The sequence below is a fragment of the Camelus ferus genome, chromosome 11 (genome assembly GCF_009834535.1).
Source record: "Camelus ferus isolate YT-003-E chromosome 11, BCGSAC_Cfer_1.0, whole genome shotgun sequence".
NCBI classification, from domain to species: domain Eukaryota; kingdom Metazoa; phylum Chordata; class Mammalia; order Artiodactyla; family Camelidae; genus Camelus; species Camelus ferus.
In genome coordinates, this window is record NC_045706.1 from 11,487,463 (window position 1) to 11,504,982 (window position 17,520).

At 40.8% G+C, this 17,520-nt stretch overlaps 1 protein-coding gene across 1 annotated transcript in view; it reads left to right on the plus strand.

The window, feature by feature from the left end:
* Positions 1-12,323: 12,323 nt before the first annotated feature.
* Positions 12,324-17,520, plus strand: part of CACUL1 (CDK2 associated cullin domain 1) — a 58,101-nt gene continuing 52,904 nt past the window's right edge. The window contains exon 1 of the mRNA XM_032490795.1: positions 12,324-13,098. Within this exon, the coding sequence (XP_032346686.1) occupies positions 12,732-13,098 (367 nt within the window). The 5' untranslated portion in view covers positions 12,324-12,731. The remainder of the gene's footprint in view (positions 13,099-17,520) is intronic.

Sequence of the window (17,520 nt, forward strand, 5' to 3'; positions counted from 1 at the left end):
CTAGGCAGCTGGGGCTCCCCAGTGACAACTGCACACTTCAGAAGGGGGTCACAAATCTTTGGTGACCAGCTAAACCTCGGTATGCACCGTTCCTCCTCCTTCTCCCAGAACATACTCATCTCGTCCCCAAAGGAAACGATCCAAAGAACTCTCAGGGCATTGTACCCAGTTCAGAGATGAGGATGGGCAGTCCTCTCGAGTTTGGATGTGGCTTCTGTTGCTTTAGGGACATAAAAACTAAAAGGACAAGTTATTTGAACCCCCCACCCCCACCCCCACACCCACAGAGGTAGAGCAGAAATAGCATGACTACAATACAAACTTGTATTTGGAAAGGGGCAAGGGGAAGACTGGCAGCCAGAGCAGTGCCTGGCCCCTGATAATTGTGCCCTACTGCTGGGCAGGCACTGAGGAGAGGGGCCCAGGGCTGGAGAAGTTCCTTCACTGAATCCATTCTGAGTTCTGGGAGGAGCTCCCTGGTCCATTGTTCTTGATGGCTGACTCCGCCATCTGGGAGAGTTCTCCTTGATCGTTATCTCCGAGGCCACATCTAAAGTGAATCTTGGGGCGTTTGCCCTACTTAGAGGCTGTACAGCTTGCACAAGCCAACTTCCCGCAATTCCTGTGCAATCTTGGTGCCCCGAGGGTTGTTTAATGCTTGAACAGTCAAAATCTTTGCTAGTTTGGGCTTGTCATTTCTTTAGCAATAAAACACCCTAAAAATTGTAGTAGGCTTCTTACCAGATACACACAAAAGTACATTGTGTATGATTTTAGTTATGACGTTTAAGAACAGGTAAAATGAATATGATATCATTCACATGTGGAATCCAAAAAAAAAAAAAGACAAATGAATTTATTTGTAAAACAGAAACAGACTCACAGACATATAAAACAAACTTACGGTTACCGGGGGGAAGGGGGTGGGAAGGGATAAACTGGGAGTTCGAGATTTGCAGATAGTGACTGGTATATATAACACAGATAAACAAGTTTATGCAGCACAGGGAACTATAGTCGATATCTTGTAGTAGCTTACAGTGAAAAAGAATATGAAGACAAATTTATGTATATTCATGTATGACTGAAGCATTGGGCTGTACACCAGAAATTGACACAACATTGTAAACTGACTATACTTCAATAAAAAAAAGTAAAAAAAAGAACAGGTAAAATGAATAAATGGTGACACTTGGCCTTTGATTGGAATCCTACAGACAAGAAGACTCAGAGAGGCTAAGGGGCTCACCTAAAGTCACACAGCCAGTTTGAGCAGGACTAGAGCCCAGGTCTCCAGATCTACAGCCCAGGGGGCTCCCGTTCACACTTGGCTCTCATAGGGAATGAAGAGACACAGCAGTTTCCAAATGCAGCTTTTTCTTTTGGTGCTTTTAATTAGCATATATGAAATACACTACCGATCTAATTTAATTATAATTAGATAAGCAGAAGGCTGATTATGTTGCAAATTTCGATGAAAGAGCTGCTGTTTTCAATTAGGTTTGATTGTAAAGTGCTCTGACACTTTTCCCGGCCTCAAGGAAAATTCATTATATCACTTCTCACTCATTCACTTGCATTTTGGCCACAGGTCTGGGGCGGTGGTAATGGGACTAGAGTTCCCACAGTACCCCCCCCGCCCCCAACTCAGAAGCAGACTTGGACGTGGTACCCCAGTGATGGCAAGGGCTACCAGATGCTACTGGGCTATTGTATCAGGGAGCTTCCAGCTGCATGTAATAGAGGATCCAACCAAATGAGGCTCGAACCTCAAGGTGACTTAAAGTCTCACATGGTAAGAAGCATGGAGGTGAGGCAGTTCCAGGGTTAGTTAATTTACTTTCAAAACACCCAGGCTCATTCCATCTTCCTGCTCTACTAACTTCAGCGTGTTGGCTTCTGACCTCCAGCCCAAGGTTGTGGGACCCCTGCTGCAGCTCCAAGCTTTCCCATGTCCCCTAGAAGAGGACATGCATATCTTGCATCCCTTGAGCTCCAGAAGATTTATTGTGACTCCTTGGCCAGGACCTTAGCCCAGGCTTTTCCTAAGTCAACCACTGTTTGTAAGGAATCACCATGATTGGCTTGGGTAAGTCAAAGATTCATTCTGTGGAACCCATGGTTGCCCAAAGCCTGATGCCTGCTGGCAACTTAGCAGAGGCCATGAGGACAGGGGGTGTAGCTGGTAGCTAGGGTACCAACTGTCCATGCCTGGAGCCAGCGTGGCCACACCGGAGGCAGATCTATCTGAGCCTAGCCTGGATCTGCAATATGATGCTCAAAGGACTCCAGCTGCAAATAACTGCTTCTTGCCTTTCCATCAGAAGACTGCCATCTCTGTATTCCTGAGGGATGAGCTTTAGCTTTGCTTGTAGGTGGTGTTGGTAATGTAAGGGAAAAGGATGGAAAAGATCGGTTAGCAAGAGGACTGTTTAGAAAATGGTGGAGGAGCCACACTGACTGGAAGATGAGAGAGAGGTCCATGTGGCTATGAGAGTGGCCAAGCTGGCCCTGTTGTCTCCGAGGGACATTGAGAGCCCTGCCTTGGGAATGAGGGTATCAGAGAAAGTGGGACTGGACCTCAGCATCTAGGAGATGCCCCCAGCAGTCTTCTGAGGTGGGATTATCTGTCTGATCCAAACTCTACTGTTCTGCTGTACCTGTTTCTCCTTTCAAGCCTCTGAGTGATGCTTAAATGTCACCTTGGAGACACTGTGCTCCAGGAGAGAAGTTTCCATTTTGAATCTCTGCTGACAGCACAGGCAACCTCCACTTCCCTACAAAACGTGTTTCTCAAGATGTTAGGACAACTGCATGCACGAGGTTGATCAGTGGAGCCACGTAGTTATAAATGGCTATTCCATTCTCAGAAAGCTAAAAATATTATAAAATCCTCGATCACAATTGTCCTTTTTAATACTCCTTGATGATATCTTGTTGCCATTTGAACTTCATTTTGTTCTTTTATTTTGCAATTAAACACGTGAATAACTGGCTGAAGTCCAGTGAACGGCCAGTAGAGATTAGAGCCTCTGAGGCTCTCCTAATGGTTTCCATCTGTGTTTAAACAGGATTCACTTTACAGCTTTCTAAAAATCACTGGTATCAGTTCATCCAGTTTTCCATTTTCTACTCATTTTTATAAAACAATAAGGCAAAAACATGCAATTTTCATGAACATATACTGTTGACCAGATACTGAAAGGGAGCTGCCCAAACTGACCAGTTGGCTAACAGGAGGCACCACTGTGCCAAAGCTGGAAATGGTTGGGTTTAGAAGATGAGAGGCAATTTGAGGTATAATGTTTGAAAGTGCTGAATGTATGCAAAACAGATGGAGTTGAGGCCCATTTGTGTCTGCTCCTTCTTAAACATGACAAGATAGATGTCAGCTCTTACCAGATGATCAGTGTGGTCTTTAAAAGGCTCTGGTCCCTGCCCAGGGCTAATCCATTGAGAGTGTTGGCCCCAAGATCATGAAGCATCTTGGTCCATCCACCTGGAATGCCAGTGAGAATTGCCTGAATTGATGGCCATGAAGAGCCAGGTGTTTTGTGCTCACTGCTGTCAACCACATTTATGGCCATGGCACCTGCCAGTGCTGGCTGATGGCGGACTGCCAGTTCTGAATTTTAATCCCAGGAAGGACCTTATTTCTAGGTCACAGCTGAACTATGCTAGGCCCAGGTGTTCCCTTCCCTTGGGACTCCATCAGGATGGGATGCACTGGAACTTTCAACACCATTTCATCACTCAAGTGCAAGCGGTGACTTTTAATAAACTTCTCAACTCTCATCTCCAAACTCCTCTGTAATCTTCTCCCCTGAAGCACTCCTTCACCTTTTCCCCACCTTCATAATCCCTTTTGCTCTGCTTTCTAGAACACTTGCTCCATGACCAGCACGTTCTTTTATGTAGTTTTTCTTCCAATACTCCTTCCACGTCTTTGCCTTAACCCAGACTTAGCTACCCCCTGAGCCAGCTTCCCTGTGACCTTTCAGAGGGACACCTTTCTTGTAGCCTGTGTTCCTCCTGTGGGGAGGTGGCCTTGGCGTCCTCCTTGCTCCATTCCTTTCCTTCCCTTGCCCATTGTGAGCTCCACTGAGGCTCACACCGCTGGAGTTTTCTACCCCGCTCTGCACAGTGACCACCTCCTGGTCATGACCACCCCTCACTTTTGTTTCCAGGCGCCCTTTATCTCCACGTCACCTCCTGCCATCGTTCTCATGAGGTAAACATCAGCAACACCTGCATGGCTGCCCTTTCAGTCCTCCAGCCTCTCGCGTCACCAGCCTCCTCACCAGGCCAGTTCTAATATCTGCAGCAAGAGTGCCCATGGAGGCTCATCTATGTGTCCAAATATTGACGTGTATACATCTAGCTAACAAAATGTTAAATAACATACGTTACAGGACACGTACTAAACCCTTCCTTGATAAATACCTTTATATGACAAGATTTTAAAAAAATGTATAAAGTTATGATAAAATTTCAAAGATGACTGAATTTAACTATTTTTATATATGTCTGGGTGCTCTTTCCATGAGCTTATTCTTTGGATAAGTAATAAGATGAACTTATACATAATTCATAAATTATATTTATTCCATAAAAGTTAATTTTCTTGCCTTCACTTAAGTAAATTACTAATTATGTTGTTATAATCAAGACTTTCACATAATTTGTGTTCTACTGAGAGTAATGACAAATTAGACAAACTTCTGGGGACATTGTGGTTCTAAGGGTGCTTTTCATTAATTTCAAAATGAAGAAACTGTTTGGCTGAGGAGCAACTGAAATTGTCAATTAAATTTTTAAAGAAACACATAGACCGGAAATGAACCATGAGTCCAATATATCATGTTCATATGATCATGATATATCATGGGTTTAATACATCATGTTTAGTATATAACATTTTGATGGGGTTAGGCTGTATACGATTAATTATTGTCACAGAAAATAGTACAAAATATTTTAATTTCATTGTGAAAATTTCTTTCATGAATATCATGAGTTTCACTGGCTCCTAAGAGCAAGATCAAGATTCATACATTGAAGTATCTTCCTTTTAAATCCTTCAATGCTGAGATAAGAGTAAGTGACAACTGCACATGTTATTTAATTTCTTAAAATCTTTCTTCAGATTACATTTTGACCTATAATGGCCAAAAATAGTCTCCACAGAAATTAGTTTTGGGAAGTTGTGTATGAGTCTCTTTATAGTTGTGCAAACACTTTTGTTTTCTTTAAAACTTACTTTAAAAATTATAATATTGATGCTTTAAAAAGTGAAATACACAAACAACTCTATGGTTTTCTTTTGTAAGCAACAGTTCATACCACATACCTGTGGACTGTGTAAATACAAATACAAAATAAGTAATTTTATTTTGCACTGAAGACTACAGTTCACTCATATTTGAGGATCTATTGTTTTACTTTTCAAGTGCATCTCATCTATCTTGTCTAAACTAAATCAGATTGCTTTAACACAGTGAGTAGCTCTAAGACCATGAATTAGAACAAGAAAATGGACACTTGGCACAACTGGGAAATGATACTTTGTCATGCAAGTATCTATCGCATTAATGCCAAGTGGAAAGGATTTCAGGAGTTAATTAATTTATCCTCTCTTTCAGTTAAGTGCTTCTGCTGCTCAAATCCTCTCTGCACTCTATGCCGCTGTCTCATGTTGGTGGTAGACACCACCCAGAAACCTTCATGGCATCCAGAAGCTTTTGCTTTTTGTTTCGAGGATGTGGGGTGTGGAGAAGCAATACTGAATTGCTAATTCAAACATTCTACCTCCTGGTTATCACCTCTCCTGCTGGTTTCTTGATCAGGGACCGACATCCTTGCAGTAGATCTTCCACCTCATGGAGACCTCTCATCCACCAACAACTCTCCTCTCTCTCTAGCCATCTGCCCCATCTGTCTTTACATTCTTATTCAGCCTGCAGTCCATAACTGATTCATCATTTTCATCACTAATCCAACTCTCCTTCAATTGCATGATCTGATAAAACCCCAGCTTTAGATGAATGTGATCTATGTCAGAGCAGCTGTGTCATCCTTGAAACCTTTCCCTCACCTTCCACGTTTAACCCATCAAGTGCTGTCCATTCAAACGCCAAAATTAATTTGCAGTCCACCATGTCTTTCTGTGCCCACTACCACCCCCTTGATCCAATCCATCATCATCTCTTGCCTGAAGTATTGTCATGACTCCCTAATTTGTCTCTTTTTCCTTCTCTACAGGCCACTCCCCTCAGGGAAGTTGGGTGCCCATATGGACTGTAAGTCCCGTCTTGCAGCATTTCCTTACCTCTTTTCCATTTGAACAGAAACACAGAATCCTCAACAAGACTTACAAAGACAAGCAGAACCTGGCTACTTCTTTCCTTTCCTCTGTAGGCACGCCCCTTTCCCTCTTCTTCACTCCACTAGAGTCTCATGACCTTTCTTTCAGAGTTCCTGGATGATGTCAAATGCCTTCTGCCTGGAAAGCTCTCTCCCTAATTTGTTGACTCACTTCTACTCATCCTTTTATCTTGGCAGAAATATACCTTTTCAGGACGATTCTCCTTGATCACCCAGAGTAAAGTAACTTTGTTATGCCCTCTCGTCACGCTAATCTTTTCCTTTATTATGTTTGGTGTCAGGCTTTGGTTCATGCGGTTAGTTGTTTAAATCTTGGCACCTCAGAGGAATGGCAACCCATGAGGGGATGAAACCCTTTTTGTCTGTTGACTCTTGCAGCCCCAACACAGGGCCTGAACACAGACATCTGTGAATGACTAAGTGAAAGGAATAGACCGGCAACAGGGTGCTGGGAGGAAAAGCTTTTTTCTACAGCCTCCTTCAGCCTAAAGTCCTTTCCTCCAGCTCCTAGATTCATCAGGTTTACAGAGAGAATCTGCATCCTTATCTCTGTTCCCCTGCTAGGATGAAATTTAGGATTCAGATGCTGGGATGTAGAAGGAAAGAACAAAATCCAACCTGGAAAGAAAGATCGAATAGAGAATACTCCCCCGAGTGGCTACACATCTTCACTGTAAGCAGTAATCTCGGTGTGCAGCTATTGACGCTTGAGTTATTTACATGTCTCTAATCCTCTTACCGTCTAATCAAGATCATTCCAATAGCTTTGCTTTTAGACTTCCAACTGCATTATGCGTTCACAAGTCATTTCTTCGTCAAAGGCCGCACTGGTACCATTATAATCTCCTAGGGATTAAAAAAAATATTCATTCTCCTTTATCTTAATATAGTTTATCTCTATCAAAGTTGTATTTTAAAGTTTTCCATGCTAATGCCTTCATGAAATTAATAGTAAATATTAAATGAAATAGCAATGAAAACAAATCATCTGTAGGTTTGTATGTTGTCTACCATAAGCTTGTCTGATTCAATTAGTTCTTACCTGATTACTGAGAAGAAGCATGTGCTGTTTGTGAATTTTGTCATTAATTTTGTCATAAATGTTCTTCTCTTCTTTCCTCTCCTTGCTCACCTCTGAGCAGTTTCATCCTTTTCTAACAATGCAAGAATTAGGAAGGTAGTATAGATGAAAAGATGTAAAAATGGCAATAATAAAAGTTGCTTTCTCTTAGGGAGAAATATATATCATTGTCCAGGTTATGTTTTAAGAGTTGACTAAAGAAAAAAGGACTACTGACATGAAATAAGGTTTCAAGTAGATTTAAGGTATTTATTTATTCAAAAATATTGAACAATTGCAATGCACTATCCTGTGGGAAAGGTGATGTTAAGGTATTTAAAGCTATACAAAGACTAATTCTTAGTGACAAAGTCTCTGTGCCACCGCCCTCTGCCTTGACTCCAAGTTTTAACTATTTTAGACAATTAGCTACATATTTATTTAGTAATTATGTCTTTCTTGATTCTAATCAGTGCATACATAATTTTGTATAAGTATATTGATTAGGGAAGCATTTATGAAGGGGAGGGAGGGGAGCAGTTGGAATGAGATTATTAATGGAAGGGCTCTGGGAATTAGGTACTTGGGCCTATAATGGGCATTGTTGCCTGCCCAGCACCCATTTAAACCTCCCAAATTGACCCTAGTTTTTGTTCTTGTATCCCACTCTGAGACCCAGAGATGGGCCTAATTTTCCAGGAGTAAATCCATACTCTTTGCAGTAAATGGCTCTAAATGCCATGTAAATTGGTTCAGGAATGAGTCAATGAGACATGGAGAGGAAGTTCTGGGAGAGAACTTGCTTGCCCATAATAGACAGCTACCAGAAGTCATGGGCCCTCTTCTTCTGGACATCGTTGTCCAAGTATCTGAGGCCTGGGGCTGTGGCAGCCATTCTGTTCGCAGCCTGAGGTTGAAGCTTGCTAAAGAGGAGAGAGATCAGGTCAAGTAACAAGGTGAAGAACAGAGCTGGAGCCCTGACTGAACCACACCTCACCTTTGCCCTTCCTAAACCTTCAGTCTGTGAGCCAATGAATAGCCTTGATTTTTTTAAAAAAATTAATTTTTAAAAACAGTTTTTATTGAGTTATAGTCATTTTACAATGTTGTGCCAAATTCCAGCATAGTGCACCATTATTCAGTTATACATGAACATTCATATATTCATTGTCACATTTTTTTTCACTGTGAGCCACCACAAGATCTTGTATATATCTCCCTGTGCTATACAGTATAATCTTGTTTATCTATTCTACATATGCCTGTCAGTATCTACAAATTTTGAAATCCCAGTTTGTCCCTTCCCACCCCTCTCCCCCTTGAACCACAAGTTTGTGTTCTATGTCTATGAGTCTGTTTCTGTTTTGTATTTATGTTCCTTTTTTTTTTTTTAGACTCCACATATCAGCAATCTCATACGTTATTTTTTTCTTTTTCTGGCTTACTTCACTTAGAATGACATTCTCCAGGAACATTGATGTTGCTGCAAATGGTGTTATGTCGTCATTTTTAAGGGCTGAATAGTATTCCATTGTATAAATATACCACATTTTCTTTATCCAATCATCTGTCGATGGACATTTAGGCTGTTTCCATGTCTTGGCTATGGTAAATAGTGCTGCTATGAACACTGGGGTGCAGGTGTGTTTCTGAAGTAGGGTTCCTTTTGGATATATGACCAGGAGCGGAATTACTGGGTCATATAGTAAATCTTGAATAGCCTTGATTTTTAAGCAACTTTTACTTGAGATTTCTCTTTCTGGAAGCCAAAATAAATTTTAATATACAGAATCCCAGTTTACTTTTTTAATGTTGTTTTTATTCTTTAATCTTTAAGGTTAGGAATATTTTTCTGATTATAAAAATAATACATGCTCACTGTAGAGAATATAAAAAAGACTGACAGAAATAGAGAAGATTAAAACCATCTATAACTCATGAGCCCTAGATAACTCCTATTAATGTTTTGAATTAATCTTTTCTTTATATAAAGTTACATACATATTTTACAAATGTGTGTGTGTGTGTGTGTGTATATATATATATATTTTTTTTATATAAAATCCTGCTTTAATGAAACTCATAGCCTAGTGGGAAATGAAGACAAACAAACCCAAAAGCCAAACAAACAGATTAATATCTGAGACTATGGAAGGCTGTAGTAATTATTAACCTTTGTTAATAACTGTCCAGTGTTGGGTCAATGGTTGCTAGTAATATTTTCCCCCATCTCTACATCCTGGAACAAATCACCAAAGATTTTTAAGTTAATACCTATTAAAATATATTAAGCTTTTAAGGGTAATATAAAAATGTCTCACGGTGTCCATAAAATCAACCAGTTATCAGTATGTTCATTTGTTTCACTTCAGTAGGTGATACACCTTATTTATGGTAAGTTGTACCCTGTCAGCAACTGCTTTGGCTCAATCACTGTTAGATTTTTTTCCATAATGATGTGTTTAGCCAATTCCAGCTAAAATGAATGTCTTATATTGACCATTTTGGCAGTATACATGGGAAGGGTTCAGTGGTCACCAGTATGCTGGGTAAAAACCTCTGGAATAGGGCCTTACAGGTAGAAGTTACAGTGCTGTGATAGTACCAATCCCTTTAGTTCTGAATGTTTCCTAATTTCCATTATGATTTTCTGACACATGAGTTGATTGGAAGACTAGAAATATGGGGATTTACTAGCTGTCTGTTGGGTTATTGATTTCTAATTTAACTACACAGTGATCAGAGAATGTGGTTGCTATGATACCAATCCTTAGACACATAAAGAGACTTGCTTTATGACCCAGTATGTTCGATTTTTGTAATGTTTCACATATTATTGAAAGGGATGTATATCCTGCAGTTGAGTGTGATGTTCTATATGTATTCATTTAAATCAAGCATGGTAATTGTGTTATTCACATCCTCTAATCCCTTAAAGATTTTTTTGGTCTCTTTGATCTATGTATTAGTTTCCTGTGACTGCTGTAACAAATTAGCACAAAGGTGGTGGTTTTAAACAACAGAAACTATTCTCTCACAGTTCTGGACGCTAGAAGTCTGAAATCAAGGCACTGGCAGGGTTGTCCACTCTCTGGAGGGTCTAGGGGAGAATCCATTCTTTGCTTCGTCCAACTTCGTGTGGCTGTTGGCATTTGGGGTGGGAGTGTGGCTACACTGCTCCAATACCTGTCTCTGGAGTCACATTGCCTCCTCTTCTGTGTCTCTTCTGTCTCGAATCTCCCCCCTTTCTCTAATGAGGACACTTGTCACTGGTTTTATGGCCCACCTGGATAATCTAGGAAGATCTCATCTCAAGATCTTTAACTTAATTACATCTGCAAAGACCCTGTTTCCAAATAAAGTAACATTCACAGGTTCCAGGGATTAAGACATGAATAGACATTTCTTTTTTGGGAGCTACTATTCAACCCACTGCAACCTATTAGAGATGTGAAAATCACCTACTCTGATGATAGATTTCTCTTCCTTCTTGTACTTCTGTCAACTCTTGCTTCATATTGTTCATGAACATGTTATTAGCCACAGATTTGACTCTCAGATCTTCCTTGTGTATTGAGTCTTTTACTATGTGGAGACCTCTCTTTATCTTGTTACACATAACAGCACTCAACCACCTAGAACATCTATTGATGACAAACTATCAGTTGTTTGTCTGAAAAACATTATAATTTGTCTTTCCTTTTCTTGCTAGGCATAGAATTCTAAGGTTACCTTTTCCCCCCTCAGCATTTCACTCAATTGTCTTTTACTTGAGAAAACCTTTTCTTCTTTTTTTTTTTCATATCCCCCAAATATCCCAAGGCCAGATAATTAGTATAGTTCCAGGCCCAGAGAATTAAAGACGTGTGCTGAGTCCAAAAATTACATGCCATTAATTAATATGAGGGAACACTGTCTGAAATTGTATCATATTAACTGATCGGTAAAAACGGTTCATTCAGTGCACAGTTACGTTGAGAAAACGTGTAGAGAAGCTGAAGCAAATGTGGACAACGAAGTATACCAGAGACAATTTCCCAGTGGCTTAAGTGATTTTTTTACTTCACTTCACACTAATTACGTATCTGTGGAAATAAAGATTCATTATCTCTGGCTTAAATGTAATAAATGGTTTTTCTAGACAACTTTGTTATCACCAGTTGCTAGAATGAGCTCTACAATAAACAATTATACATTCTCATAGAAAATACTGCTGTTACTATAATTTGAGAATGTAGAGGGCCAAAGAAATTATAATAGCCACACATTCTTTCTTCTTTGTCCCTCAAGACTCTAATACATAATCTCCAATTCGTAGTTAGCTTTGTGAAACAGCACACGGCGCATGGCATTTTTAAGTGTAAAATTTCTGGCCTCAGTGTATGGAGAAGTTAAGGAACTTAAAAAAAAAATCCCTGAATAGCTCAAACACATGTATTATTTTAGCTACCATGATATTTCGGTGGTTATTCTCGATTCTGAGGGTTTAGGTTGTGTGGGCTGAGGCCAGCATGCAGTCCCTTCAAGGGCCACCCAGGGCGGTCCCACCCGTTCGTAATGTGCGGCGCGGAGCCTCTAGTGGCCCCCTAGCTCCGTCGCCAAAGGCCGAGGCTGAGAGGCCCTTTGCGATGCTAAGGCCGGGTAAATTGGGCGAGCTCGAGAAAAACACCGCAGCGAGACAGGGAGCCTGGGTCACACCGACCGCGCGCTGGGCTTTGGGAGCATCTTCAATAGCCCCGTCCGCTCCTCGTCGTCTTGGTAACCGAACTGAGAACGCGCGTGCGCAGCCAAACTCCCTTATCACGTGAGGCCGGGCTGGGGGCGGGGCCGACGAAAGCTGCTCGGGACGCCAGCCCAGTCCCTCTCAGGCCGGGGCCAGCCGAGGCGGGGCGAACTTCTGCTCTACTGCGTCGGGGTGGCTCACAGCTCCCGCCCCTTTTCGCTTAGCTTTCCCGCGGCTGATTCCCCGCACCACGTGCCCTCCTGGCCGCTCCCCCAGCTGCCCTTTACAAGTGCCTGTTGGAAGCTGCTGTAAAATGTCGTGAGGGGCGCTGCGGCTTTACGGCTGCCTCTCCCAGACCCGAGCCCGGGAGTGCCCACCGCCGTAAGCCTATCTCTGAGAGTCGGCCTTGCGGAGAGTGAGAGACCCGGCACTTCGCTGCCCTCCCCGCCGCGCCCGTTCCGGCCTTCGGCGATGTGAGCTCGAGGAGGCTGCTGTGCCCCCCGGCCCGGGGTTGAGACGGGCAGCAGGTGCTTGTGAGGCGGGCGGGTGCTGGGGGCCTGCAGGATGGAGGAAAGCATGGAAGAGGAGGAGGGGGGCAGCTACGAGGCGATGATGGACGACCAGAACCACAACAACTGGGAGGCCGCCGTGGACGGCTTCCGGCAGCCCCCACCACCTCCGCCGCCCCCCTCTTCGATCCCGGCCCCTGCCCGAGAGCCTCCGGGGGGTCAGCTGCTGGCAATGCCTGCGGTCTCCGTGGACAGGAAGGGCCCCAAGGAGGGGCTCCCGATGGGGCCGCCACCACCGCCGGAGGCCAATGGTGTGATCATGATGTTGAAGAGCTGCGACGCGGCCGCCGCCGTGGCCAAGGCGGCCCCCGCCCCCACCCCCAGCTCCACCATCAACATCAACACCTCCACCTCCAAGTTCTGTGAGTCCAGCCTTTCCCCAGCAGCCTTGGCTTTTCTCCTCCCAACCCGGACGCCGAATCCACCCTTGTCGGCCAGCCCCGCTCCCTTTGTTTCAGGCCTGGGTCTCCCCTTCCCTCCCCGCCTCTCTCCCCCGCCTCGTTTGGTGTCTGCGGCCAGCGCCGGAGCGGCCCTGGCTTCTTGTATTACCTGGCCCAGAGGAGCAGCCTGGTTGCGCACACAGCCCCAAGTTCTCCCACAAACGCGATCCGTATCACAACTGGCTATCTCTCAACCCTTGGAAGCTCTTTTCTTCTCCGTTCCCCCTTAAAGTTTAACCCTCCAACGTGAAGGGAAAATAAGGCTGCCTGAGTTTCGTTTGGGAGAGGCCTTCAGTGTTTTTTTACAGTTAGAGAAAAAAAGAAATCTGGCAGCTTGTGTTCTTGTTCCCTTAGCCAGTCTGCGTTAAACAAGTCAGGAATTAGAAAGTTGACCTATATCTACACTTGGTTCTTTCCCTTCTCCAGTGTACGCCTTCTGCATCCTAACAGGGAGATACGTTAACCTTCCTGAGTAACACCAGTACAGTGGGAGCTGCGACATCCGTTTTGAAGCTAATAATGTGTAAAATTACTTTTCGAAGCCTACACTCGTAAGAATAAGCCATTCCATATGTGTCCAAATCCAAGGTTCTGTTGAATGTTGAATTTCATGTTAGTGATCTGCCTTAAAGCATTCAGTGGCAGGCAGAAAGATTTAAGATCAAAATCTGTTTTGTAACTGAAACTGTTCCCATCCAGGATGTATGCTTCCACAGGGGAAAAAAGTGCTTTTGCTTTAAGTGGGTTTTTGGGGGGCTGGTGGTGGTGAAAATTGACCGTCACAGCCAGATTTTTCTCTCCTATTAATAACTGCAAGTTTTTGAATGGCATCTGGTAAAGCAACTGGAGATTTCATTTCTAGTTACTAATTTTATCAAGCTGTGCCAGTAATTGTCCAATTAGCTGTGCAGAGAAAATATTTCCCTTGGTTCATATACGTAGTCATAGCTTTACAAAATTTTTTTTGGGGGGGAACAAGCACATAACCTTACTTGTTTCAAGATTCTGCTTTAGTCAGAGACATTCATATGTGGGTATGGTTGGTGAGAATTGTGTGGGTTTTTTTCCCTATTTTGCATATATGAGAATAATGTTTATATTGTGTGTGTTTTGAAGTCTTCTTAGTGAAACCAAACATGAGATGGAGTGGCAGGGTGACTTCTCTAAATGCTGAAGGAAGCTTGCTTTAGTGCTTCAACAAAGTTCATTTGAAGAGTTCAGAAAGACAGCATACAGATAAGAGCAGAAATCAGTAGAATTAGGAACAAAAGAAAGATTTGCCAAACTAAAAGATTGTTTTATGAAGATTAATAAGCTGAACAGACCTCTGATTAAAAAAGATGCAAATAAAATAAGTGATAACTGGGAAGTAACTACAAACGTGATATGTTTAAAAAAGAATTTTATGAATTGCTATAGATTTATAAATTTGAAAACGCAGAGGAAATGTATAAATTCTTGGGAAACTACAAACTATGAAAGTTGGTATCAGAAGAAATAGTTTAAGCTGACTAATAAATATTTAACAAACTGAAATAGTAAAACCTCCCCTTTCAAAAACTCTGGATGGAGATAATCTTACGAGTTGCAGTGAACTTTTAAATAATCGTTCCTTTTTACAAGTTGTTTTGGGAAATAGGGAACGAAAAAAGAGAGATCCCAAGCTCTTTTTCTGAAGTTATTGAAATCTTGATTCCAAAACTAGGTAAGATCAATATGAGAAAATAACACGTTTCGGTTATTAACATAAATATAAATATCCTACACAAAATACTAGCTCATCAAATCCAACAGTGTGTTAAAAGAATCATAATCTGTAGAGCTTCTTTTAGGAATGTAAATGTGGTTTATCATCTGTTTATCTGTTAATGTAATTTATCTCATTAATAGACTCAAGGAGAAAAATTATCATTTTGATATCATAAAATCATTTGATAAGATCCAGCACCCGTGTATGATAAAAGCTCTTTTCTTTTTTCTGGGGAAGGGGGTGCAGTTAAATTTGTTTGTTTGTGGAGGTACTGGGTACTAGGACCTCATGCATGTTAAGCATGTGCTCTACCACTGAGCTATATACCCTCCCCCCTGATAAAAACTCTTAGCAAGCTTGGAATACAAGAAAACTAGATAATAGTCACTACCAAAAATCTACAGCAAATAGTAATACCTAACAGATATATCTTAGATACATTTATTTTAAGATTAGGAACATGATAAGGGTGCTCTCTATCTCTGTTACTGTTTAACATGACTGACACTCCAGAGGGAAAATATAAAAAGTATAAGGACAGAAGGGAAAGTAATAAAACTCATTATTTGCAGATAATATCACTTACCTAGAAGAACAATGAGAAGAGAGAAACTACTAGCACTAGTTAGAGTTTAGCAGAGTTACTGGATTTAAGATACAAAAATTAGTGGCATTTGCTACACTAAGCAATAACCAGCTAATAAAGGTAATCAACAGTAAGTATTGTATACATTAATAGCAACAAAACTATAGTCTCTAGGAATTAACCTGAGAATACATAAGATCTTTAAGGAGAAAATTTAAATAAGGAGCTAGAAGTAAATGGGATATAAGATTACTTATTGTCATAAGGATGTCAGTTTTCTCCATTTTAATCCATAAATTTGACTAAACTGCCATCAAAATTCCAGTTGGTTTGTCCGACAAACTCAGTAACTGAGATCTAAAATGTATATGACAGGTGGGATAAAGTCTGTGAATAGCTAAATCAGTCTTAAAGATTTGCTTCGGTGGGGAGTTGCTTATCAGAAGTTAAGATACTGTTTCAAGACTATAGTAATAAAACTAGTGTAAGTGCAAGAACATAAAAATAGTCTGAGGGGAACAAATTGGAGAGCAGAGACTTACTATCTATATATATATATGTTCAGGAATTTAAGATAAAGGTGGCATCATAAATCACCAGAGAAAAGGTCGTGTTGCTGGGAAGAGTGGCTCAGTGTATGGAGAAAAAACAAGCAGTACCACAGGTAGGATGAACTATGGCTAATTAAAGATCTAAATATGAAAGGAGAAGTTATAAGATTAATGGAAGACAATGTTGAAGAAGCTCTTTACTTCTTAAAGCTCCTAAAACTTATAAAGATGAAAAAGTAATGACTTAGATAAAAACTGAAGATTTTTTTTTTTAGCAAAAGACAGATAAAAGAATTAGAGAAGATACTTATCGTGCCTAAAATTGCCAGAGATTTGGCCTTGAATTTATTTTTCTGTCTGCAAAGTATTTTACCCTCATTTTCTAAAGATATTTTTGCTGGATATAGAATTCTAGATTGACAGTCTTGTTTTATTTTTGTTTTTCCTTTAAATGTTTTAAAGATGTCTTTCCGTGTCTTCTGCCCTCCATTATTCTTATAAATAAATGTTTGAATATTCTTATATTTATTCCTCTCCTATATCATGTGTCCTTTTTTTCTGGCTGGTTTTAAGATTTTCACTATATCTTTCACTAAATCAAATTTAATTTGACTGTGATGTTCCTTACAGTAGGGTTTTCTTTATGCTTACTCTTTTCAGTGTTCTTTGAGCTTCTTGGATTTGTGGGGTTCTAGAATTTGTCATATTTGGAACATTATCATTCGTTATGTATTTTTTCAGAATTACTGCCCCATACCTGCCATTACACATGCATTTAGCCATTTGTTATTGTACACTAAGTCACTGAGGCTTTGTTCATTATCTTTCTCAGCTTTTTCTCCCCCCATCCCTCTGCTTTAGTTCAGTTAGTTTCTATTGCTATGTTGTATTTGCTGTCTAACCTTTTTTTTATGGTTTGTCTCTTTTTAAGTTGAAGTACAGTTACAGTGTGTCAATTTCTTGTGTACAGCACAATGTTTCAGTCATGCATATACATACATATATTTGTTTTCATTAATCTGTTCTTAATGAGCAAGAGTTCCAATTTTTTTAAACATAGGCTGTCACTGAGTCCAGATTTCAGTCAGTTAACTGAGCAAATTGTTATAACCACATCTAGCATCTTGAAATAGTAAAATAAATAAAGAATAATCTTCAGTAGGTGTATTTCTTTTGATAACTTATGTCTTATCTAAAGTTATGTTTGTCTTTAAAATTCTTAGTCTTCCAAGAGTCCACATAGGCACACCTCAGAGACATGGGTTCATTTCTGCACCACCACAGTAAAGCGAATGTCGCAGTAAAGCGAATCACATGAATTTTTTGGTGGTTCAGTGTGTATGAAAGTTACGTCTACATTATAATGTAGTCTGTTAAGTGTGCAGTAGCATTGTGTCTAAAAAACAATGAATGTACCTTAATTTAAAAATACTTTATTGTTAAAAAATGCTAAATAT